Source organism: Drosophila simulans, chromosome 2R (genome assembly GCF_016746395.2).
Source record: "Drosophila simulans strain w501 chromosome 2R, Prin_Dsim_3.1, whole genome shotgun sequence".
NCBI classification, from domain to species: Eukaryota; Metazoa; Arthropoda; class Insecta; order Diptera; family Drosophilidae; genus Drosophila; species Drosophila simulans.
In genome coordinates this window covers 10398255-10422497 of record NC_052521.2, presented here as the reverse complement: position 1 = coordinate 10422497, position 24243 = coordinate 10398255, and the positions used below count along the sequence as shown (strand labels likewise).

At 45.0% G+C, this 24243-nt stretch overlaps 2 protein-coding genes across 5 annotated transcripts; both read right to left on the bottom strand.

Moving 5' to 3' along the window:
* Window positions 1-1207: 1207 nt before the first annotated feature.
* On the bottom strand, window positions 1208-21260 carry LOC6734258 (nose resistant to fluoxetine protein 6). 4 transcript variants are annotated; one of them, XM_039291644.2, is made up of 12 exons: window positions 21186-21260; window positions 15971-16845; window positions 4190-5377; window positions 3761-4127; window positions 3636-3709; window positions 3374-3576; window positions 3205-3317; window positions 2939-3149; window positions 2697-2878; window positions 2175-2640; window positions 1878-2120; window positions 1208-1818 (listed from the first exon to the last, which is right to left on the bottom strand). In XM_039291644.2, the coding sequence occupies exons 3-11, from the start codon at window positions 4458-4460 to the stop codon at window positions 1911-1913; spliced, it is 2097 nt and encodes a 698-aa protein (XP_039147578.1). In that variant the 5' UTR covers window positions 4461-5377; window positions 15971-16845; window positions 21186-21260; the 3' UTR covers window positions 1208-1818; window positions 1878-1910. The 4 variants fall into 4 exon arrangements, with proteins under 4 accessions (XP_039147578.1, XP_016027304.1, XP_016027305.1 ...); XM_016167966.3 differs by lacking the exons at window positions 15971-16845; window positions 21186-21260 and adding an exon at window positions 11205-11362; XM_016167967.3 differs by lacking the exons at window positions 15971-16845; window positions 21186-21260 and adding an exon at window positions 11205-11344 and having other exon boundaries at window positions 1887-2120.
* Window positions 21261-22627: 1367 nt separating this feature from the next.
* Window positions 22628-23687, bottom strand: LOC27207034. The gene is made up of 2 exons (XM_016182793.3): window positions 23416-23687; window positions 22628-23361 (listed from the first exon to the last, which is right to left on the bottom strand). Exons 1-2 carry the CDS (start codon window positions 23453-23455, stop codon window positions 22751-22753), a joined length of 651 nt encoding a protein of 216 aa, XP_016027303.1. The 5' UTR covers window positions 23456-23687; the 3' UTR covers window positions 22628-22750.
* Window positions 23688-24243: the final 556 nt, after the last annotated feature.

Sequence of the window (24243 nt, the reverse complement as noted above, 5' to 3'; positions counted from 1 at the left end):
AACTGTTAATAGAATAATTGTAATCTCTAAATTGGGGGCCATTGTCGGACAACCCCAGCCGTATTGTATATTCCATACTATGGTAAACATCGAGGCAATGAATACATGCATTAAGCCCTTCATTTGGCCCTGTGAATTGCATTATGTTTCCGTTTCCACATCCACATGCCCAGCTTCCTCTGTCTGCATCCGCATTACGAATTTTTGAGCTGGGTGCGGATGGGGGATTCTGTGGGGCGGCCCTTCTGGGCAGACATGAATTATTTATTGGACAAGCAGTCGCCGCATCGTAGGAGTGTTTATAGGCAGCTCGGTGCGGAGGCGGGGCAGGACCTCTCTTCCGGCCTTGGGTGGGCGGCAGATCCTGCTCATCTAATGGAGTTGCCATTAAAAACAGATACTAACATGAGACATGCTGCATCCGTGTTTCCGAGCGTGAGCCTCTTGTTTTGTCCTTATTTTCGGGTCTGGAACGCACCACGCCCACTCATTTGGGCCACACATACAAGAAGGCTTGTTAACGCCCATAAAGTACACAGGAAACTAACAGAGAGAAAATGTGTTGCAATCACCAAAAGTTAATTTAAAAAAAACTATTTTTGCTTAAATGTTTTAGATTCCTTAAATTGTAATACAGATATTTACATATGACCTTGAACAATGAATAGGTCAAATAAATACAAAGAACTCCACTTTATAAGATAACATTTCTTGCACTGCATGCGATTTTCCTGCTCCAGTTTTGTTTCCCCAGAGGGATATTTTCCGGACCAAAAACGCTGGGCTGGACTGGCTCCTAGCTGAACTTCGGGCGCCTAGGCTCCTCCATCTTGGCTAATAAAGCCGAGACAAATCTCTTCATTTCGGGCTTAATTTTCTTAGCAAATTTACATAAATGACCGAGGGGAGAATGGCATGGAACGAAGTTGGATAGGGTTCAGGTTCAGCCGGCTGGCCATCCATCATGGCTCTCGGTGGGTGGCGAAGTGGCGGGGTGGATAGCTTTATGTGGCCTTCGTGTATTTGGCGTTTATTTTTGCGGCTTTCATGTCGTAAATCTTCATCAGACGGCAAATTACGTGGTTTCCATCGCGCGCCACTCACCCGCTCCTTCGTCGGCATCCTTTGGCGTTCCGGGGGCACTTTTCGAAATGTGGCGGAACGTATCCGGCAAACAATAAAGTGACCGCATCGCGAGGCCCCAAGCCCCCCCATAACCTTGGTCAGGCAAAACAAAAAACAATAAACGGTGACAAAAAGGCAACAGGATGCGCATAAAAACAGGACCAACAAAGGCATAGACAACAACAAAAATAACCATTAAAGGACATCAGTAGGCGGTGAATGCGGCCCAGCCATTGACAACAGTTTCATTTATGAAAAATAATAGCCACGGCAATATGCAAAATTTATTATTATATTTGCGTTGAGCCGCAAAAATGCGACGGATTTCGAGCCTCGACCCCAAAAAGTTGATGTGACTGTTCGAGCAAGCCACCACGACTTTGAAATACCCTTTCAGAAATAGTTATTTGAAATAAGATGTAGGAAATACATGGCAACCAAGTTGATACCGGCAAGTATTTCTAAGTCTATCTACATTTAATAAAAAAAGAATAACAAAAACACTAATAATTTCCTGTCGGCCACTCAATGCGATTAACCAAGTCAAGTAAGTAAGTAAACTATTCAAGTGACGATCACAGTGAGATAATAAACTTGATTAAAAATTGATTCATTAAGTAGAAGATTACTCCGATTTTAAAAGGCACTTGTGATTTGAAGCCTTCTTGGGTGCATTCAAATGAAATGTGTTATCTGTGGGCAGTTACGATTAAAAATAGTTTCTTTAATAATAATTTTTTTACATGAACTACCTTAGTTACCAGAATCCGGATGTTATTATTTAACTAATCTACAGTTGAAGTTGTAGGTTCCAGTAGTTTTTCTGGGTCCCTAGGCTCCTTATCATCAGTATGAGATGTCTGTTTTTCGATAGGAGGGCTCTTTCCCTTTGGCCTCAGGAAAATGTCAAGTCCGCCAATTGGTGCCTCAATGAGCAGATGCAATGCATAGGAAAACAGCAAGGTGAACCCTAAGGTCGACCAGAAGTTAAGCATCTGAAAATTGGGTATTTTAGATACAATTACATCATTATTATTTAATAAACCCACCATTCCGTAATCCGAGAAGTAAGTGCTCGTTCTGGTAATCCGTGCGTTCATCTCCATGAAGAACATGTGCCATATAAAAACGGAATACGAAAGCCTGGAGAGTGGTTGCCATAGCGGAGAGGCGAGGAAACTATTGGCCAGTCCTCCGTATCCCTGAACGCAGGCGAAGATTACCCAGCAAAGGGCCAAGGCCCAGCCCACTCTGGTTAAAGTGTAGTATAAAGACTCCGCCAAGGTGGACGCGTCAGGTCCAGACCACTTGGACGGCGGATACAGGGCAAAGATCGATGTGAAGATCATGGCCAGACAGAGGATCCATCCTGACCACACGGACACCCAGCTGAGCTGGAACTTTTTCCCCCTGTTCAGATGCAGGAAGTATCCGAAGAGGAATCCTATCAGCCAGGGTGTAGCATGAGTATGGGTTGCATAGTACCCATCTCGCATGGCTTCTGACGAGGCAGTCCTGGGTAGAAAGGGTTATGTAAGAACTTGATCTTAATACCAAAAAGTATGACTTACGTGATCATCATTGTATATCCATTGACCATCAGGGTGGCAAATAGACAGGCGGTAAGTAAAATTATGAGAATGAAGATACCAGCAGCTGCTTTCTTGCCCCATTTGTAGAGGGAGATCAACAGGATCGGCGAGATGATGTACAGCTGCATGTCCATCGACAGATACCAGGATTGAGCTAGGCACTAGATTTGGAAGTGTAACATATGTTATATTCTTCGGATGCAGTAGTACTGTGCACTCACCATGACATCTGTGTAGTTATTCACGAAGAGCAAAGTCCAATACCAACCAGCCTTGCAAGCCGCGTTTCCTATGTAACCACCTACAAAGAGTGGTCCACTTGATATCAAGGGCATCAGCTTCATGTGGACCACTATGGCCATTGCCAGAAGTGGAGCGATGCGGATTAGGCGATGTAAATACATCATTAGCACATTAAGTTTGCCTTTCGTCCTGCGGATAATTGCACTTAGTATGGGGATAACTTTGTCACTCAATTTTGACTTACTTATCCATTAATCGCAATGGAATCAAAGCCACTAACAAGCCGCCAATCACTAGAAACGAGTCCACGGATATGAAGCCATGCAGAATGAAACTGGCAAATGGTTTTCCCACCCACTGCAAAGCGATAAAGCCTTTTTAATTGATTTTCAAATAAGTAGAATATCACTTACCATTGCGGCACTGAACAAATTGATGTGTGGCGAAATAAGAGTCGCTGGGTACTGATGGCAGGTAATCACCCAAATCAGGGACATGCATCGAATTCCATGAAGGCAGTCGATTACATTCGGATTCGAATGGCTTTCTACAACGCGAAATAGGGCTCGAGAATTGGCCCGAGCTGAAAAAACCTTCACAATGGCCGGCAGTTGAGCTGAAGGTCGATTGAAAGTATAAAATATCCATAAGGACTCTTATTATCGGCTAACTTACCCTGATCTTTGACTAGAAAGTAGTCCCACAGAGTAAATAATGTCACTATGAAACACATTACGGATAAAATAACTCTGGAAACAAAAGAGTTAGCCCACAGTGGAATGAAGCTTCAAAGGACCTACATCATAAAAATGGTGAGTCCATCCCAGGGCTCACTATCACTGGTCTGGCAGCTGCCTTCGCTGATTCTCATGGCTGAGCTGGGAACACTGACATTGAGTAACTTCTTCATCAGTTGATCCACAAACGCATTCATGTTGACCGCCGAGCAGGATGCAGGAAAGCAAGTGGCTGTTCTGAAGCTACCGATGTTTCTTTCGATCCTCAGTATTTTGGCAGGAGATACCGAGAGGAAGCAGTACTTCCCTTGAATAGTTCTCTTCTGGTCGATGATCTCCTTTCTGATGTTCAGGCACTCGTCAAAGTTTCCCAGGTCGTACGAATTGCCGGTGAGTAGACCCGATGGAATGGAGCCCCAGGCATCGATCACTGGCATTTTAAAAAACATAATTGATAAATCCAGTTCTCTTTTTTATACAAACTTCACATACTCTTCAACGCCCAGTACTCAGCACTTCCAAGTCCTGTCATCAGCGCCTTCATATCGCTGAAGCACAGCTGATCCTCTTCACTCGAAAACTGGGACTCCAGGTCGCCTAAATCGTGCAGTGAAATATTCCGAAAGTATTCGGAAAATTCGATGCCCAAGGACCTAAGTTGCTTGACATTCCGAAACTGCGGTATAACATCGTCGCTATTCGGATTCCCGGCACTGATGATCACAATTCCGCACAGTAGAAATACTACCACTTTGTTCGTCATGCTAGTTAAAGTGTTATTGGGGGTTTGTCAGCGAATGAGGAAGCCCTTTACATGCGAATTAGCCAGTGATAAGAACCGCCAACGACAATCAGTCTTGATATTAGTCACTAGATAGGTAATAACATTGAAAATGCCTGATTGGACAATCTTTCGAGTTGTCACTGGCGATTGTTAAATCAGTAAGTACTTCAGCAGCGATACCTACTAGAATCGTCACAAAACGGACAGGTGTACCAAAGTAATTTGGCCTCTAATCTAACTAGGTACTCGAAGCGGTCTGCTTTGGCTGCGATTATTAATAAATTTTAAATAAGTTAAGTGTTTTCAAATTGCCACAATCACAAATAGACATAATTTCCGTTGGAAAATGGGGTGATATTCAGTAAAACAAATGAATTTAATCTTGGGGAAATGTCGCAAAATCATCGATATAGTAAGCATACCCCACATGATTTCTAGGGTATATGTCACAGAGATTCCCGCTGGTGTTATTGCTTTGCCCGCTTTATTCATTCATTATTATGTATTGCCACTTTGGCATTGGCACAGTGTTTCGCCATGTTTCTGGTTGTTTGTTGTTCGCTTGTTTGCTTTTATTTGCCATCATTCTGTGCACTCGTTAGCGGTTGTTGTTGTTGCTGCTTTGTCGCGCCAAGTCCACAAAGAAATTTCAATTAAAATGCAACAATGCCGCACTCCATCATTGGGGCGACGCGCCAAGCTGACAAACCGCGACACATTCCCCCGCCAGGGATCCTCCAGCTGCACCTCCTCCTGGTGCTCCCCCTGGCACTCCTCCTGGCACTCCTCCCTGCCGGAAGTCCCCAAGAATTTGGCAGCCACGAGAATCGCACGTCTCGCCAATGGTTGGCAAATGACTTTTCATGGCGCAAAGTTTTTGGCCAGCACTCGGGAAACTGCAATAATGAGTTGGGGGAAAATAAATTAAGTTTACGTAAAGTTTGCTAAAGAAAGATATTCAAAGTCCAACTTAGAGCTTGCTCATAAAAACCTAATAAATGTACACTTTTTTATAAACTAATAAATCAGGAAAAAATTTTTTGTCATTAAAACACAAAGTGTTTTTAGCTTATATTATTAATGTATGAGGGTTTATACAAATTAAATAGATTTTTTTAGTGTTTTTGATTAATCATTAATTCAATAAAAGGTATTAAATGAATATATATGTAATGATCATTCTGTTTAATCTTTTATAATCCTTACATTAAAGTTCAAAAGAAACAATTGTTTTAGTTTTTAATTTTTGAATAAAAAATGTAACTCAATTTGTTAAATATGTACAAATAACCCATTCGCTGGTTTATCATCTTTTTTATGTGATTAAAGTGCTGGTTGTGGATAACTTAATACTATTACAATACCAAAGTCCTATGTTCAGTTCCTAGTAAAGTTCTTCATAGCACCGCCGTGGGTGATATGCCCTTCCCCCCCGCCCTCGAATTAGGATGATGCACATGCAGAACATTGCCAACTGGCCAGAAACAAGTGCAAACCGGGCAACATCTGGCGGGGAGCAACATGGAGCAGCAGGCACCGACAAGACCGGTCTGATGTTCCATTGACAGCACCCGAATGTCAGTGGCCTTGTAGACGGCTGTTCCAAGGCCCAACCACCCAAGGGCCACCCACCGCCTGGGGGATCGGCTCCCTTGCAGTGACTGTGTAATTAAAACTTTGAGTAACAGCCACGAAAACTACAATTGACTGACTGCCTGACATCCTGGGGGCATTGTTGTGTTTGGATGGTGGGTGGTTGGGTGACTGGGCTGACGGGTGTGGGAGGTGGGTGGTGACCTAAGCTGTCAGTTGGCGCCACTTTGGGTGCGAAGTGTTTTCGTTTTTTTTTTTAATAAACTTTCACCAGTCTGCTGGCAGAAGCTCATCCCTTATTGGATTTTCAGCTTTCGGGATGCGAGCGATTTTGATGGAAGCGGAGCGAGCTGAAATGGAGATAAAGAGATAGTTGAAAGTCGAAGGACTCTGGCCTTTCTCCATTAAGAGCTTGCTCTGCTCTTGCGATTTGCGTAAACGATTTTGATAGATTTTGATGGGATTTTGGCTTTGGTTTTGAGTCGGTCTCGAGTGCCTCGAGTTTTCCCGCTGGCTGGCTCCTGCAGTCCTTTTTGCCCACACAAAGTTCTGGCTTTAATTCCAGCCATTCTCGCCAGCTGCAGGACACGGAAACGCACTAAGCGCAAATTAGAAGGAGCTGAGGAGATTTCGTGTTGGGAAATTGATTTTCTCGTGTCTTTTCTTTTGCCAGCTTAACGGTAATTTGCTCGCACACAGCCACACTTAGCGAAAAATTGTGTCTTTTTAGATTGATATTTTAAATATTTAAGATGCGTTTTAATGGTAACAACTTAAATTGCTTTCGCAAAACTACGTTTCCTAGTTATGTTTAAATTCAAGTTAATATATTCTGATAAATTCCTTTAGTTGGGAATACTTTCCCTGTGCACCGAGGTTCACTCGGATGCACACACCCAAAATGTGGCTCCGCTCACGTTTAATGCTTTACATGAATTTGCATATTAATCTTGGGTTTCTTTCCCATCTCCTGCCAGGTCCTGCCATCCCCGCTCTTGTCCTGGTGTCCTGGCAACCTTTCCGAAATTACACGGAACTACACATTTTGGTTTGTCACCTCGGCATTACGGCACGTAAAGCGTAATCAGCTGTGTGTGTAAAGCTGTGGACCATTCCCCAGCCACCCCACAGCCACCCCCATTTACCCCTTTTTGGACCCGTCCCCTCGAGCGTATGCAAATGAGGACCCCGCGTTGTTGCCAGCTGCTCTCAAGGCGACTTAACGCCTGCTTAATGAACATAAATTAGTCAGGTGTCGCTGCTCGGCGTCCTTTTCCCACCTAACGCCCCCCCTTTAGGGAGCTCGGGGGCGTGGCACAGCATGCGTTTGTATTTCAATTTCGTCGCTAGTAACTTCCGTTGTGCGGCAGGACACCCTCGGGACTCCCTACTCACGAGGTCTTTAATCAAGGTCGCAGCGTGACTCCACTTTCTTCTCAGTCGTCACAGTCTGGAGATTTATTTTGAAAAGGAAAGCTGCTTTAAAGTTAAAATGAAAATTTAAAGTTGGAACAATAGTGAGTGGAAGATGCGATCTAAGTTAGTCTAGTTTTGTAAACTATTCTATCTATCATAATAAATAAATAAATAAATAAATATGCGATATTTAAAAAGTATATAACCATTAAAAAGCGTTAGATATGATTTCTTCTATCCAAAATCGAAGGAAAACTTTGAAAATTAGGTAAGCACTACATTTAAGAGTCAATTATTATCGAAATGAATCCATTTATTAGCATTGGAATCGCAGTTTAATTGCACTGCGTGTTTCCGTCCTGCGCTCTAATTGACGTTTCGATGGAGAGCCTGTCAAACACTCTACGGATCTGAATCCTCCAGTTCAGTCGAGCACTTTGACCCAGTTATTGCCGCCACTTTTATGGGAAACCCTTGTCTTCAATTACTGTTTGCTAATCATCTGCCCCCGATTGCGCCATTACAGTTGACAGTGGGCATTAAGTGCAGGCCCATCCAGCCGGCCACTCATCCAACTTGACCCGACCACCACCGCCCCTTTTCCACCATTCAACGGGCGCAACGATTAGGTCCAGCAGTTGTTGGCCCACAACCGCTTGACCGCAAATGAAATCAGCCAGCGCATCTTTAAAGTCCTGCCCACAGTGGGATCCATTCAAGCGGTTGGGTGCGAAAACCGCGGTATCCCGCCGGAGGCAAGAACTATGGCCGATTGTCCGATTGTGTGGCCTATGCACGGTTCACGGATACCCACTGCATCAGGACCAACTTCCGCTGACCTCCACTGCGGCTGACAGGAAGCAATCAATAGTGTAATGCCAGACAACAGCATCCGGCGGAGTTGGTTGGAGCTGAAATTGTAAAAAAAATGCGCGACTGGCCGTGCGGTAATTTGTCAACCTATAACCATGGCCTTTGTTGGAATCACCACTGCACTAGAACACTCATTAAGTGTCCTCAGAAAACGCCAATTTGTTTTACCACCCCCAAGGTCTGTGGCACATGTAAATAATGCGTTTTAATCAAAGAGAACAGCGGAGTAAATCCATTAAAGGTGTACGTGTCGCCAACTTTCACTGGGGAGCTAGACCTCCCTAGGCCTAGATAGCCTGCTCCCCTTTGGCCGAAACATCCCCCCGTCGAGCTCGAATTCACCCCCTGCTGAGTAGGTTGATTTACAAATTTCTTTAATGGGGCGACAACAACATTTTTAATTAGCACCTGTTCCTGCTGCTGCTCAGGTTAGTCCGCCATTTGTCGATCCAGTAATCTCCATAAAACAGGAGGACATGCTCTCAGTTCCGTGGAAATTAATTTCCAACTTTTCTTGGCTCCTCGCCTCGTAATTTCCTCCGTGGTGCGAGTACAAGTACTTCGACAACTTTCACCCTAATGATGCCATTCAAATGCGTGGCACGATGTTCCCGGCTTCTCTTAACCCATTACATTCTGGGTTCCTTTCGCTCTGATTCCACTGTTTGCTCCAGTTCCCTTTCTCTCTCTCTTTCCTCTTCCAGCTGATCCAATATACTAATGCCTCTGTTTAGATTCAGTTTCAATGCCTGCTGGATCCACGGAACATTGCGCATCCGCCCTGTTGTCCTTACTTTTAGCAGCCCCTTTGGAATTTGCCTTTTGTTGTTGGTGCTGCAATAATATTTTGCAAGTGTTTCTAAACAAGCACAAAGTCATGTTTCAACAGCTGTAGTCTGGTTTCTGTTCGCTGCTGTTTTTATTGTTATGTGCCACTACTTCCCTCACTTCCACCCCTAGCACCCCCTTTGCAACCCCACCATTGTAACTGCTTTTTGCTAAACTTTCGCTGCACATTAAAGCAATTTGGTCGACGTTTATAGACTGATTTAATAGAAACTGCAGGGGCGGGAAGAGGGGATGGCTCCACACCCAAATGAGATATTTCCACACAAATGAACAGAGCCAGACCTCGAATGTGTGTGTGTGTGTGTGGGTGCGTAGAGTATCTGTGTGCAATTGGATATAATTGTTTGACTAAATGAGTGCGTTCGCCTCTTGTTTGTGCCCCCAAATGTGCCATACTTCGCTTAACGCTCACACATGGCCAAAAGCCTGGCCAAAAGCAGAGGGGGGAGCTGGGGTGCAGAGGATCCTTTGGATAGCGAGCTAAACATAACGGAACAACAATAATTATGGCAAGCACTCTCACCCTCCAACCGCATCCCCACTTCCATCTCCACTCCGCATCCACTTTAATTTTGGTGGAAGGGGGTATATATGTGTATCTCTAGAGAGAGTGCGAGTGGGATAGAGCAAGCCGAGAGGGGGACGGAGAATTCATTTAATTCCCAGCCGTCTGCTTCGATGCGTGCATCCTTCCACTAGATAGAGGCGAATCCAAATGGATATGACTCTTGGCATTGTGTGTGGCCCGATAGCCGTGTAAGTGGGTGGAGGAGCAGCTCTTGCCACCGATTCCATCTGCGATTGGAGGCTGTTCCCATAATGAGCATGGAATGGAAGTCTAAACAAACAGGAATCGCTCGGCAAACAAGCGGCGGATCAGGCCAAAGGAGACGAATTAAGCTGAACACATAGAAATCCACTCCAGTTTCCAAGGAAATTGAATATTTAATTATGGGTCGATGGAAATTGCGTTAGAACTTGGTGACGAAAATGGGCCAGACATCATGATGGTAGGCTATGGAGTACGACTAGAAAAAACCAGAGTGGGTCCCAGGAATGTTTACAAGGACAACAATTGAAAGAGGCTGCTAAATAATTTATTCCAATTTGGCAGAGATTTCCTAGACACCAAGAAGTTAACTTGGCTCGAAAGAAATGCTAATGTTCTCCCTAGAGGGAGATGTGCTTTTAAAGAGGGAGCGAAAGACTTCAACTCCCAAGTTGATGGAAAATAATCCCAGTGCTTCGGAAGAAACCCTAATGGTTTGGTTCATTCAGTGGTTAGTTTGTATTAAGTTTACTAATTTTCGCCCAAGGGGTATTCACTGCCTAAAATTCACTGGATTGGAAGCAACAACTGAGATAAACACGGCCAGACTGTCTGCGTCTCAGTGAATGGAGTACCTTACGCTTATCTAGGCGGACATGCCACCTCCTTCCTCGAGAGACTCACATGCTCCGCCTCTCGAGGCACTGGGTTTGTGTGTCGCCTTCACCTTCGCCCAGCTTCCACTTCCACTTCCATTTTCCACCTGCCACATGAAGTACGTGAGCGCCACACGAAAGTTCCCCCCTTCGAAATCAGACCCAGACATCCAGACATCCTCGAGGGGAGCGGGTGGGAAAAGCCGCATATTTATGAATGGCTCTTGTTTCGAGTTTAACGCACTACGGGAGCTTTATCAGCTCGTAAATATAAATTAGAATTTAATTTTTATCGTCGAGGAAAGGTGGCAAAAGGGGGGTTGGGAGCGGGTCCTCCGCCTGGGGAGCAATCGAGTGGTCCTTGGCACAAATTAGAAGGTAGTCCTGGCAACAGGGAAGCGCAGTCTGCTTCAAGGGTATCTTCATTTCCATTTGCGCCTGCCACGTGCCGTAATATATCAAAGGCTTTGATTTCGCAGTGGACCCCAGTCCGAATCCCCATTTCCAATCCAATCAAGCCCCTGGGATAGTCGATAGTGGGTTAGATAGTGGATCCACGGCACTCACCTGGGTCAGTTGCGAGGAGGCGTAGTAGGAAATCCTCGAGGGACAGATCGACTCTGGCTTCGTTCAACGTTCAAGGTTGGGATGGGTTATGTCCTGACCTGTGGATTGGCCTAAGGATTGCCGGGTTTAGTTGGTTTTAGTTGCCCTCAAGTATTTGTTGTGAAGCTTTCATATACCATTTCGAAATCACAAATCTAGGGAACATCAAGGGAGATAAGAAGTGAGCCATGGGACTCAGCTGAGATGCTTGTTAATGAGATTGGTTTCAGATGATTGATGCTTGGCGGATAAGTTTAGTGAGTGATGTTGAAACACCTTGCCATGGGTTAAAAACCCCTTCAAGGGCAGTATACATATTGATGGGAAGCTACAGGTGCACTGTAGGTGTACCAGGAATTTTTCGCCTTCGGAAATGCTCAACTTGGTTGGGTTCAATTCATACTGAAGGCTAAATTGTTAACGAATTTGAGGTTACTGATAGCCATGCTGTGAAGGTTAAGGAAACCATCAGGTGTGAGTTGGTCATGGAGAGGGAGCAGGATATAAGAGTAAAAGCGGACGCAAAGCGAAAGTTTACACTGCATTCAGTCCTTTACAGATTCCTCCTGCTGCGCAAACTTTGTGCATTTGCTGTTTACACTCCCCTCGAGCGTTTCTCTCTACCATTAAGCGGAAATTGATTTTCTCAGTGGAAAGGGATGGTTAAAAAGGGGGCAACACTAGGTGACAATGCTGGTGGGTAAACAAAGCCCAAGACACAATAATAATCGAAATCGAATCCGTCACCAGCAGGCGAGGAAGCAAGGAGAGTCTCGAGTTCTTCTTCAGGACGAAATGAGGAGCGACAGGCGTCCTGGGGGAAGCTGTTCGGGCTGGAGATATTAAAAGGTGTCAACTGCGACTGCTTCATCATAGGACGGAGTAGCATTGGCGGGCTCAGGAGTCCTGGAGTGTCCTGATCTTTCCCACTCTCCATTCGAATCGCCCACCCGCTGGCATTGAAAGACGAGCTGCTTGAGTTAAAACGACGTGAAATTAAATTTCTTCATCCGCTTTTATTTTTACTCTTCCCATTTCTATTCGACGCCCCCCTTTTGGGGGGAGGGGCGTATTATTTACTCCACGGGATCAGGCTAAGTTCGCTATTCACCAGAGTGGGAAGGAGTGGCATGCCGGGTGTTTACCCGCTTCAAGTTTGAGCTGCTGCTGCTCGGTGCTCCGACTCCGCCGGATGTTGAATGTAGCAATTCCGCTTCCGCCGGACTGAGCGAGGGGATGATTGGCGCAGGACGAAACCGCCTGCATTTAGGATAGAACAAAGCGCTCGCTAGCTGCTTAAAACAATTTTAAATCCAATTACAGAACAAGAAAAAGCATTTTTCGTTAGCTTTCATCCTGCTCTCAGCTTCATCTACATCTTCAGACTGATTCTCCCCACCAGCTCAGCTTTCTATGCGCTTTCCACTTTTCCTTTACCATTTTACCATTTCTGGCTTGTTTTTGAGTCCCAAATTGCTTTGCTCCCCGTCGCGTTTTTAACCTGGCTCTCTGAGTGGGCCAAGTGCACCACTTTCCTACCTACTACCCCACGAAACTTCTTTGAGCTGGTGAAAAAACACAAACATAACCCCAAAGTGCTTCCCATCAAATATGCACAAACACGGAAAAGGACAATGTCCCCCTCTCATCCTGTGCCCTTCTATCTATCCTGTCTGTCCTTTCTCCCTCATGAAGTTTTAGGCAGGAGACATTTGAATAAATGACTGTCTCAATTAATTCAGCTCTGATTTCTGGGATGTCGCAGCTGCTCCACCACTCCATTCTCTTAGCCCGTGTAATGCTTGTCACCTCGATTGGCTTCACTGGGGAGCACAATCCTGAATTGCACTTTAAGCAGCATCAATTGGCAGTTCTCACCCTCTTGCACAAGTTCATTCTGCTCCTGGTGGATATCTTCCCATCAGACCTCTTTCCCTTGCAGTGTCAAACTTGGCTCGTCTTTCATATCACGGTGCCGCCAACTTTGCCTGCGAAAGTTTTGCTGCTTTCATGAAGGCTCCTTTCTTCTTGGCTCTCTTCTGGATATTCCCTCCTTTAAGACCTCTTCTTCCAGACCCGGTAATACCACTCCCATGTGTCTTGCCTCCCTGGCCATAATTATAATTCCTGCCATTGCGATTGTCTGAATGACTCCGCCGCGCACACGTGACGCTGCAACCGCAACTCATATTCTCATGGATGGGGAAATGGGGCTCCAGAGATGGGGACAAAGTGGAGTGAAGGCCAAAGAGTGGCAGAAACTGGCTGGCTAAGGTGAATCCCAGTTCCACGCTAGTTCTGCAGTCTCACATTGCCAACCAGAGGAGACACTATTTGCATAAGAGATTACGGGGGTAATTAGTGTCATTAGTTGGGAGAGTGCACTTCAGCCCCCAACCCCCAACCCGCAACCACCTCTTCCGATCTCAGGGGAGTGCAGGATCCCCTCGTCGCTGATTAAGGCTGTTCCTGCTAATTGTCCCATGAATCAGAGATGAGGATTGCCCGCTCAATTGGCACAGTTTCTGATTGCCTCTCCCCGAATCCCCCTGATTTTGGAGCAATAAAGACGGATTCCAGATGCCAAGCCACCCTTGAAAAGAAACATGTAACAGGGGGTAAATTAATGTGCGGATTTCGGACTGTTTTCTATTCATTAAAAATAATTTTCTTTTGCATTAACTTTTCATTCGCAGGGAAGTATCAGACCTTACCCGCCGAAGGTTGTGGTCCACCCTTAGGGTGGGGCACTTGGAAGCTGGTCCGAGGGGATCGGGTGGCAAGGAAAAAGTGTGCACATCAAAGCGAAACTTGTTGAAATTGCATTTTTACGCACCCTTGAACAGGAAAGTCTTCAGCGGAATAGCGGAAGGGCGGAAGGGGGAGTGGCTGTGTCGGTGGCAACGGGGAAAATGGTTCGTTGCTGGGACAACACATCCAAATTGAACTCAGAGGCGGAAAATCTCCAACAAAAGCGCAGAAAATATTTAATTTTAATGCTTTCGACACTTCATCGAAGGGATTGGGTGTCACGGGAGGGGAAGTTCAGGGTTTCGGCTGTGACAATTGATACGAAATGGGAAGAAAGCAATGAACTTTGTTTACTCTTCTACAAGAAAGTCGCCAGAGAAGCCGAAAAGTGCACAACAAATGGTCGGAAGAAAAACCCTCATTTCCATGTGGGAAATGCAGCCAGAGAGTCCAGGAAAAGTTGGCTTGCATGGAATGGGGACTAGTTCGTGCATCCGTGACGAGCCTTCCACATGAAGAAACTCCCATGGAGACCGAAAAGCAGCGGAGGATGAAAGGGAAATGAGGTGGAAGTCTAAGGGAAAATCATGCACAGGAATTTTTCATCTGGAGTGTGAGATGGGGGAAAAAGAAGGAGGAGGATGAGGGTCAGTTTGTTTGATTTCATGCTGTTTGTTAATTTTCAAATCGAAACAACTCGGAGGGTGGCAGGCATTCCGAATGGATGGGAAATATTCCAGGGGTGTTAACTGGTCGTTAGAAACATAACGAGCTTTTAGAAATGGAGGCGGGAACTCCAAGAGCAGGAAGGGAGGAAGCTTGAAAAGAATCTTCGCCAGCAAAGGAAATGGCGAGGAGCACCAAGCAAAGTGAAAGCGTCTCTGGAAATGTCGCTAATGAAATCCGATTTGCATGGGGATAAATAGTTGAAATGGCGGACAAGTTGTTTATAAAGTGCAATTGCCAGGAAAGAGCCCACTTTCCCCATTGAACCGGATGCATTTGAATGGCCTGAAGGCGGGATGGATGGATGTCAGGATGGATGTCTAGTATCCATCTCACCATCCATTTGACTGTGGATTACTTTTACGCCATCAACTAATTGAAGAGCCCTGATTTGGCAACTAGGAAGCAGAGTGGAGTGGAGTGGAACCTGCATAATGAGATGGAGGCATTTATGCTCCAATTACAGCTAAGTGCCGGAAAATGCTGTGACCAGCTAAACATCGAGTGATGGAGTAGCGACCGCGAACTAGGCCAGTTTCCATGCCTTTCCATCGGAGTTTCCACTCCACTCCCACCTCCACCTCCATTCCCGTTCCTGTTATCCATTAATCAACCTGAGGAGCAGGAAAATCGCGAGCCAAACGACAAGCACGAGGCCATTCCTCCTTGGCGCGTCTATGAAATCCGTGTAACTCCCATCTGGAGGAGTGGGCTGGGCGGGGGAACTTGGCCTTGGCTCGATCTGGAGCCGGCGCCATCAATAACGAGAATTCGCGTGGAGCAACAAACGGAAAAACAAGAAAACAATCAGGGAACGGCGAGCACGGAAAACATGGAAATGTGGGGAGGCAAAGGAAATGTTCGAGGGAAACGGAAAATGAGGGAAAGCTACTTGCAGCTGTCAGCAAGGTGAAGGTGGGTGGTTTAGGCCCAGCGGAAATCGATTTGTGTGCGATTTGTTTTGGTTTCGCCCACTAAGTATGCCCATATAATTCCACCTCCCCTCATCCCTCCAGCAACAACCTTTCTTTAATGGTCAACTATAATTTCGGAACTATTAATGACTGTGACATGGTCGCCGACTTCGGGGACTGTTTGTGTTTTCGTGTTCAGGGATCAATGAATTTGTCCTGTCGCACTTCGGCCTCCAACTATTAATCATAGATCCTGGATAGGGGAGTCCTGCTCGTGGAGTGGGTGTTTCGAAGTTTCATTAATGGATTAGGAAGCGGAACTGAGACTGGACTTACCCATCAGTTTCATCACCTCGTGGTGGCTGATGAAAATGTTCAGATAGCCGCTGACCGAAGTGGAAATGGTTAGGCATAGGAGCAGGATCAGGAGGGGCGGCTTCAGAGGAAGGAGTTCCATGGTGGCGCGTGGTTTGTTTGTTTAGTGGGTGCCGCGAGGAGTCAATAAATTGTCAGAGCATGTGTCGCCGCAAGTGGCGAACATTTCCACAGTTTCCACAGCTCCACTTCGTCCGGATGCTCCCCTTTGACAGCCAATCTCAATGTGTTGCCATTGATGCGTAGCTTTCAGGGGGAGTTGGGGCTGGGTTTCCGGGGTGAAGTTTCCTGGTGCTGAGTTTAATTCGGCTGCCAGTTGCTCCTGCCTCGGTGATGGTTGTCAGTGGCTGGTGCCACAAACAGAGACTCAGGACCAGAACAGATCCCAAGCTCTCGAATAAGCGTTAAAATCAAATTCCAGCTGCTGCTAACTGTTCCGGCTGGAAGTGGGAACGAGATGGCCAGAAAGGGGTCTGTTCTGTCTGCCAAATTTGGGAACTTTTCAGCCTCGGCTTCCGCTGGCTGCCCCCTCAATCCCCTCCAGCAGTCTGTTCCAGAGCAACTTTTCCGTTTTCAGTTTTGTTTTGCTGCGGTTGCTGTTGCTGGTGGCTTCCTCCGCCGCCTTTTTGCATCTGTGTGTCCAAATTTGGCCCAGACTGAGTTTGGTTGGCTTTTATTGGCTGAGCTCCTGTCAACTGGCCCTGCTTTCCTCTTTCGGCTGTGTTGTTTTGTGGCTATCGCCTGTCACTTTGTCCACTTTTCTGCTGCTGGTCACTCCATGTTCCTTGCTCCAGAGGCCTTCCTCCTCCGATTTCTTCCTCGTTTATACACAGTTCCTGTTGGTTAAAAAGTGATTTGATTTAGTGCAAATCAGACTGCAGAAAGAAATAAAGTTGACACAAGAAGATGCGTTTATGGAAATGGGGATTTCTCAATTGGAGGACTTAGAAATGAGGGTGTACAATATGTGGTGATGTGCTAACAATTTGTAAAATCAAAATAAAAGTTTCTCCCCTGCAAAAGTAATTAGAAAGTTGCAAAAAGATTAACAGCTTAGGGGTTCCGAGGGAGATCCATCTTAACTTTCCATAAAGTAACTGACTTACATCGCATATGAGTTGGTGGTTGGAAATTGCCGGCGCTTTAATAAATTTGAGGCAGTATTTATGGGTTTGTTTGGCATAAATTATGAACTGGAAAAGGGAACAAGTTTTGGCTTTGGAAATGTTTGTGGTTCAAGTGGTTCAGGTGGTTTTCCCCCTGCTCATTGTTGTTTGGTCTACGTGTTTATTCAGCTGTCCCGCCCCTTACCCCCTCATCCTTGCGGGTTATCCTTGCTGGTTGCGTGTGCAGGTAACCCGAATGGAATGCCAACTGCACTGGAGGAGGAAGGTGGGTCAAAGTGCAAGGGGCGCTGGCCGGTGGGAGATGGGTGGGGCATCGTGGGCATGGCAATGGAACCGGGACAGTCGAGTGCCCCCGAAATGAAATTGTTGCCAAGAAGCAACCAAAACTGCTTCTATCTCCATGGCAAACTCTTTCCCACTTGGCTTTTGCTTTTTGCTCCCAGCTCCTCTCGCTTTTCCCCATTTTCTGGCCGCAATAAAAATCGAAATCAGAAAAGTTAGTTGCCTTCGTTTTTCGATTTCTCTTTTTGCGTTGGAACATTTTTGGAATTTTAAAGTTTCACCAACAGCAGATAGTTTTCTAGCCGCTGAAAGTAATTCCCAAGCTTAACCAAAGAATTTCGCGGTCTTTTTAATTAAACTTATCTGCGCCCAAAAGTGGCAAGAGGCAAGTGAATCACTTGATTAGGGGTCGGCATATCGGGTTTGGAAACCAACCCCTTCATCGTCACCTTTAAATACTTCAAAAGGAGCCACATCTTCCCAAAACAACTGTAGACTTTTCTCATGAGTTATTGGGCTTTTAGAAGTCACTCAGCGTCTGCATTAATTATTCAGAGGACAAATAAGAGAAGCGAATGTGGGTTTCATATATGAAATCACTGTAACGGATTCAAATGGAGCAGCAGCCAAACAGGGAGTTGTAACTAGGAGCACATCCTTAGTCGATAACATATTAACTGCATCAACTCAATCATAATCAGCGAGCGGAGCTGCAATGAAGGAAATGAAGGAGGCTTCTGTTTAGTCACTGGCATCATCATCCGTCAGTCGGGAACGCCTTCAGAACCTGGAACTCCAGCTCCTCCGGCAAGTGACAAATTGAGCAGTTGCCATTGTCTCCGGAACCGAACGGAGCTGATGAGATGCGATGAGCAGAAGATGAGCCCTAAATGGATGAGTTGGAGTGGGAAAACTTTTCAATTACTTGCAAGGAACAGGCCGGAGACGATGGAATGACTAAGGCAAGAAGTCTGAGCAGTAATGAATAATAATCTGTAACCCCCTGTTACTCCGCATCCCGTGGCAATTCATCATTAGGAAAATCCTTGGAGGAACACGTTCCACCGCTTTGCCTTGGACAATTTCAGACTGGAACAATATTTACTCTGCCCAGCCGAGATTGCCGGCTCTCGACTTGGCTCACCCATTCTCCTGCAATTAAAAGGACATCGATGGGCTGCCCTCTGGCCTCCTTGTTTCAATTACAAAGTGGCTTTCACTTCTAATTGAATCGTGAGCTTGCCTCAATTCCGGGCCATACTTTATTCCACCTCAGCACTCTACTTTGTTTGCTCTTGTCTTGGCTAGAAGGCATCTCAAATGACTGGCAAGGGTTAACGAACTAAGACTCGATTGATGTTTTATTCGAAGTGATGAAGTGCTTTCCACTTACCCAACGTAATTTTTAAACAAGCCTTAACTAAGCTACGAAATTAATAATTTCGCAGTATTTTGAAAAAACCACCAAAAACCTCATAAATATTTAATTTACGCAAAAGGGAAGATTTATTGATTTGAGATCAATTGAATCTTCGATGCAGCCCACAAAATCCCCCATTGTTATTTTTAATAGTGCGCCGCAAAACATAAACCATACATTTTTCATTCGATAAAAATCTGTTTCGGCAACCAACATTTTTGTTAAACAAGCTGCTCCCCAATGAACAAATCGGTAACAAAAATTAATTGTCTGTACAAATTAGCCGCTGAGAACAAAAATAACCATTCCTTCTCATTCCACTCGACAAAGCATTTGCAATCATTTTCCATTTACAGGGACAACAAAAGCAAATGTCGCTCGTTATTTTTAATCAGCCATCAAAATATATTGCTGAAAATTTGTCTGGCCAGTGGGCAGGTGTTGTTGGGCCTGGTCGGGTCCATTTCCATTACCAGTTCGCATTACAGGTCCATTATAACGTGCGCTGCGAAATATTTTACGCGAATTTAATAAACTCTGGGAATTGGGCTGGCACATTAAAGCTAATGGAACATTTCGGCCTGCAGCTGATGTGGGATAAGCTAGTTAGTTATTCGCATTTGGGCATCTGTCTATTGAGATAGTCGGTGTATAGTGTACACATTCAATGGACTCAGACTAAATAATGTGATGTGTGAATATATTTGAACTGCGGGTGCAGTTCAGGCTATCGGAGCTCAATCATTGATTTATGGCTATTCGAATACATTTTTTCTATTTTGTGATAAAAAAGCAGTCAGTCTGGTTGTTTAGCGCCTTATCATGACCTTCTTTGAACCGAAATCTTAGAACGCCTTTAATTCTATATATTAACTTATAAATAATACCAAAATAATTCATTTTTATGTTATAACAATTAGCTTTTAAAGTGCCTTTGAACTAATGTAATGACCACAGCTGTTAGTTCATTTAGGATTCCTCTTTCCCAACGCGAAAATCATAGCACACTTTTGGGTCACGACATAATTCAAGTAGTCAGATTATAGGTCGTCCTTCGCTGTTGTTGTTGTTGCTGCTGCTGCTTTTGGCGGGGAAAGCACTTAGTGGCCATTCAATCAACGAGCCACTAAGCGAAGAAAGTGGACCCTGCGATGGGCGAAGGGTCCCCACTGGAAAGTGTTCGAGCGGAACATCAAATTTGCATAATATTCTTTTATGGCTTATGTCTTGTGGTCGCGAAACTTGAGCCCCACAAAGGTTCGCCATCTTGGTGGGGGCTTTGGCGGGGAGGGGGTGTTGTTTGAGGGTTCGTTGGCTGGCATTTATTGAGTGGCTTTTAATCCCCGGCATATTTCAATTAGTGTCAACTTTTTGATTTTATGTAAACACATGCGAAAGCAGAGCAACTTTACAGCCCATCGTTTTCCCCACCCAATTTGTGAGCCCCTCCCACACACACACACACACACAGCCACTGGGTAACACATACATATGCATGAGGTTGGTCACGCAATCCTGCGGTTGCGGCAGCATGTGAGATTTGTGTGCAAAGGTGGTTGTGCAACACTGCGTATGAGTGCTTATTCTGAAGTTGAAGACTTCAAGTGTCGTTTTACCCTAAGCACTACTACCGTCGATGAGGAATTTCTTTATAGTATCAAGCTTAAATTTAAGACATTTACTTTGATAGGAAAGGGTGCTTATAAGTTTAAAACTTCGAATGCCATTTTACCCTAAGGTGTTTGTTTAGTCAAAAAGCTCTAAAAGATACATTTACAAAAATCTTGAAACCCCTTTTAAATATTAATTTAATACTACATCAATCAAACAGCATTTAAGAATAGATAGTGTTATACAGACATTTCAGATATATGGAGTGTATAAGATCCACATCACACATACATATTAAATAATGGACTAAATCCTACGAACTTAAAATATTCTCTATTATCTTGGTGACTTAGAGGATTTAAGAAGATACTTTCGTGACAAGCACTTTGTCTGAATGGACAACTATTTCATTATGGAGTGCAAATATTTGCCCAGGTCCCTCGTTTCCTTCGGCAGAGGAATAAATATTCATCCGTGGCACGGGCAAACCCCTTAGCAATCAACTCAAACTGCTGACAAGTAATGTGGGAACAATCTCCGACTACGAGCCACTGGCATTTCTCGGGGATTTCATATCAAAGGTGTTTCATTACAGTGAGTAAACGACATGGCATCTGATGATACGGGATACCGTCCCTTTACCCATTGCCGTTTGGCTTTAAGGTTCGAAACGGAAAACCTGTACCGGTACCGGCACCGGCTCGGATGTTGTCAAAGGTCCGGAAGCCAAGCCCACCTTCGATTAAACGAGTATCCGAACACTCGGACAAGCCGCACCGCAGTCTCGCCAGGAGCCGTGTGTCCAACTGTCGTTTGTTTACATAACATCAACATGGGCCAAAAGCCAGAAAAGGCCGAAGGGGCATTCGGCATCCAGTGTGGGCACATGCGCACTGGGGGAATCCCCCTGCGCCTTCCGATACCCTGTGGGGTGCCCAGCTTGGGAAGCCTGCAACTGTTGCTTCGTGTTCCTGATTGCACTGGCAACTGACACTAATCCAATCTGGCCGAATCAGCTGCGGAACGAGCTGCAATCCCAATTGGTGCCACTAATTGCGAGCAGGACACAAAGGCAGCGCCAATGGATTTAATTTGCAGTCAGACAAATTGCACAACTTGGTCAAAACAATTGCCAGCAGTTTAAATGGCCGGGGTGCATACTCTCCCCCAGCGGCTGAATTCAATTACACTTGGCAGACTGTCAACGGGAGTAATAAAAGTTATCGAAGCGAAACAGTTGGACATGTTCGTAAATCCTTTAAAATGTAATCAAATTTGAAAAGCTTTCGAGCACGTGACTCGATGGCAGCTATTAAAGCCTCGCCAAGTAAATTGACTGTGATGGAGCTGCGATTTGAGTGGCAGTGGGATGACCAGGCTACACGGATTCCCGCCGATAAGAGACCGCTAATCCCCCAGACGTGCACTTATCAGCAAAGCAAACACATCCCAACCCCATTTTCCCTGCAACAAAAACGCCATCATCTTGAAGACTTATCCCATACCCTCGAATTGGGTGTACAAAATGCTGGAAACGAAAAAGGGTGAGCCAGTCATCCCCCGATGCAACAAATGGCAGGACCAGAGCGGATATAGCACACAATAAGAAGTGAAAACACAAGTGGAAAGCACTAAATAGTTGCAGCAGTTGCAGGACAAAGGATAAACCGGAGTAAAAGCTGCAGCCGAGTGCCAAAGTTCACACCAACCCCAACCCCATTGGGGAATCCGAAGAAAAACCGGGCTGGGATAAGGATAATAATGCGATAGTAAAACAAATATGCGCTGATCTGTGGCAAAGGGTATACGGCAAAAGAAATGTGTGTGGCGAACACGGAAATGGAATCAAATCGCTAAACAACAAAACAAATACAGCAAATCCCCTTAATGTAAGCAGAATGGGCACGTGACCAGAGAGAAGAAAGCAATAAGGTTGTGGGGTTAAAGTTCAAGCTCTGGACAACAAATTGCCGCACAAAAGTAATGCTAACATTTTGCAGATAGTTGCATCTTATATATGAAAGCAATTTGAGAGGTGGTTTTGTGCCATTAAAATAATGTGTGTGTGTGCACTATTTTTCTGCCGGATTTGAATAGCTATCAAGTCAAAAAAAGATCTGAAGTGGAGCAGGCGACCATAAAATGAAAGATGAGATTCTCATTTCCGCAGGCATGTTTTTCTTATTGCACACTTGTGGATTTTTCGTACTTAAGCTACTTGAAATCTGATCAACCCAAGCTGCCTTATGTATAAAAATATATTTTAAATCAATCGTATAAATTACAACAACTCTACATTCTTCACGTTTTTTCATTCCGTCGTAGGGAATTTCTTTGGGAATGGAACTTCTCAAAGATTTTCCTGCCCAGATGAAAGGAGTTCTCTACCACGTGGCCCATCTGGTGGTCTCCGTATGTTTTCTGGTGGCTTTCTGGCTTCTCTATCTGCTGGCACATGGTCTGATTAAAATCCTTGCTAGGGCTAACTTCGCGAGCCCTTAACTCAAAGGAATTGGGTTCGATTCCGGGCCTATAGGCAACCAAGTACCGCCCGCCATCGTGATCGTCATAAAATCTGGTCGAGCAACGCATCTCTTTGGCCAAATGCTCCACAATGGCCTCTTGTAGTACAGACATTGGCCTGAAGTCAATGAATCTGCGGTTGCTGGCTAGAAATCGACGAAGTCGATGCAGGATCCCATCTGCCCTAAGAGTATGCTGCCTTAAATCCGTAAAGTCAAGTGGCCCAAGATTTTTCTCTGCATTCAAGAAACCAACCAACTGGCGTAGATTTCGTTTGGACTTGATTTCTGTTCGCTTATCAGGAATAATGCAATTGTAGTTGTGCTCAATGCGGATAAGTCGGATCAGACTACTAGTAGGCCTGGGAACTGAAATATCCCTTGAAGTATCTGCAAAAGAGCTGGTCAGAATACCATTTTGCTATGTTAATTTTCGACGCCTACCTTCACTGGTTTGAAGAGTCTCTTTCATTTGCTGAGTCATGTTCAAAGATTTTGGAACGAGTTAAGGGCGAGTTAAGATATCTGAAACCACAAACTTTCCAGATTTTCACGCAGCTTATGGATACTTAGAGAGATTCCAACTTATCCAAAGCTCTTATTCGAATTTGATTTAAACTTTTTTCTAAATTTTCGCTGAGTAAATTAGCTTCTCTCACTTCTTTTCTCACAACTATCGATGACACTATAGGAGCCGTGGAAACCCTATTTAGGAAAGTTGACAGCCCAAAAAAGAGCGTTGCCATTTTTTTTTTGTATCGAAACAAAGGAAAATGCAACCCAAAATTCAAGTACTTTGCGATCTGCATGTTGCATGGCACTTTTATTGCCCAATTCGCCAGCAGTCAGGATATTATTAAGGCCAAGCCAAACTGAAATCAAAGTTTTAGGGCCCCGGAAAAGTGGGTCCTGCAAATTGTTGGACGCTTCCCATGCCAAACTGCGCACCCTGGGTGTCGGAAGTGAAATGAAACTTTCGTGGCCAGCAGCAGGAGCAGCACTTCCTTGTCAAGATGAGCCAACCACAGCAGCTATTGGACATCAACAGCCATCCAGTTTTATGGTATATAGGCGTACGAAGAGGATAAGCACAAAGGATGCCCACTTTTGTATGAGCCGACAAGTCGAACTCGGAAACTTCTTTGGTGAAAGGTTTTATAGCTTTCAGCCGTTTGCATGTGTCCCCAATCTGAATTTGGGGATTGCTTGGACAAACTCCCAATCCTCCCCCGCGAAGTTGGCCTAGAGCAAATGAAGCGTGACTCCTTGTTT

What these genes read in the sequence shown, in the direction of transcription:
- LOC6734258 (XM_039291644.2), bottom strand. Translation starts at nt 4,460, where the DNA reads ATGACGAACAAAGTGGTAGTATTTCTACTGTGCGGAATTGTGATCATC. An exon ending in CTTTCTAGTCAAAGATCAGG is followed by an intron (nt 3,577 to 3,635) that starts GTAAGTTAGCCG and finishes ATCGACCTTCAG; the next exon opens with CTCAACTGCCGGCCATTGTG. An exon ending in CCATTGCGATTAATGGATAA is followed by an intron (nt 3,150 to 3,204) that starts GTAAGTCAAAAT and finishes AATTATCCGCAG; the next exon opens with GACGAAAGGCAAACTTAATG.
- LOC27207034 (XM_016182793.3), bottom strand. Translation starts at nt 23,455, where the DNA reads ATGACTCAGCAAATGAAAGAGACTCTTCAAACCAGTGAAG. An exon ending in GACTCTTCAAACCAGTGAAG is followed by an intron (nt 23,362 to 23,415) that starts GTAGGCGTCGAA and finishes GCTCTTTTGCAG; the next exon opens with ATACTTCAAGGGATATTTCA.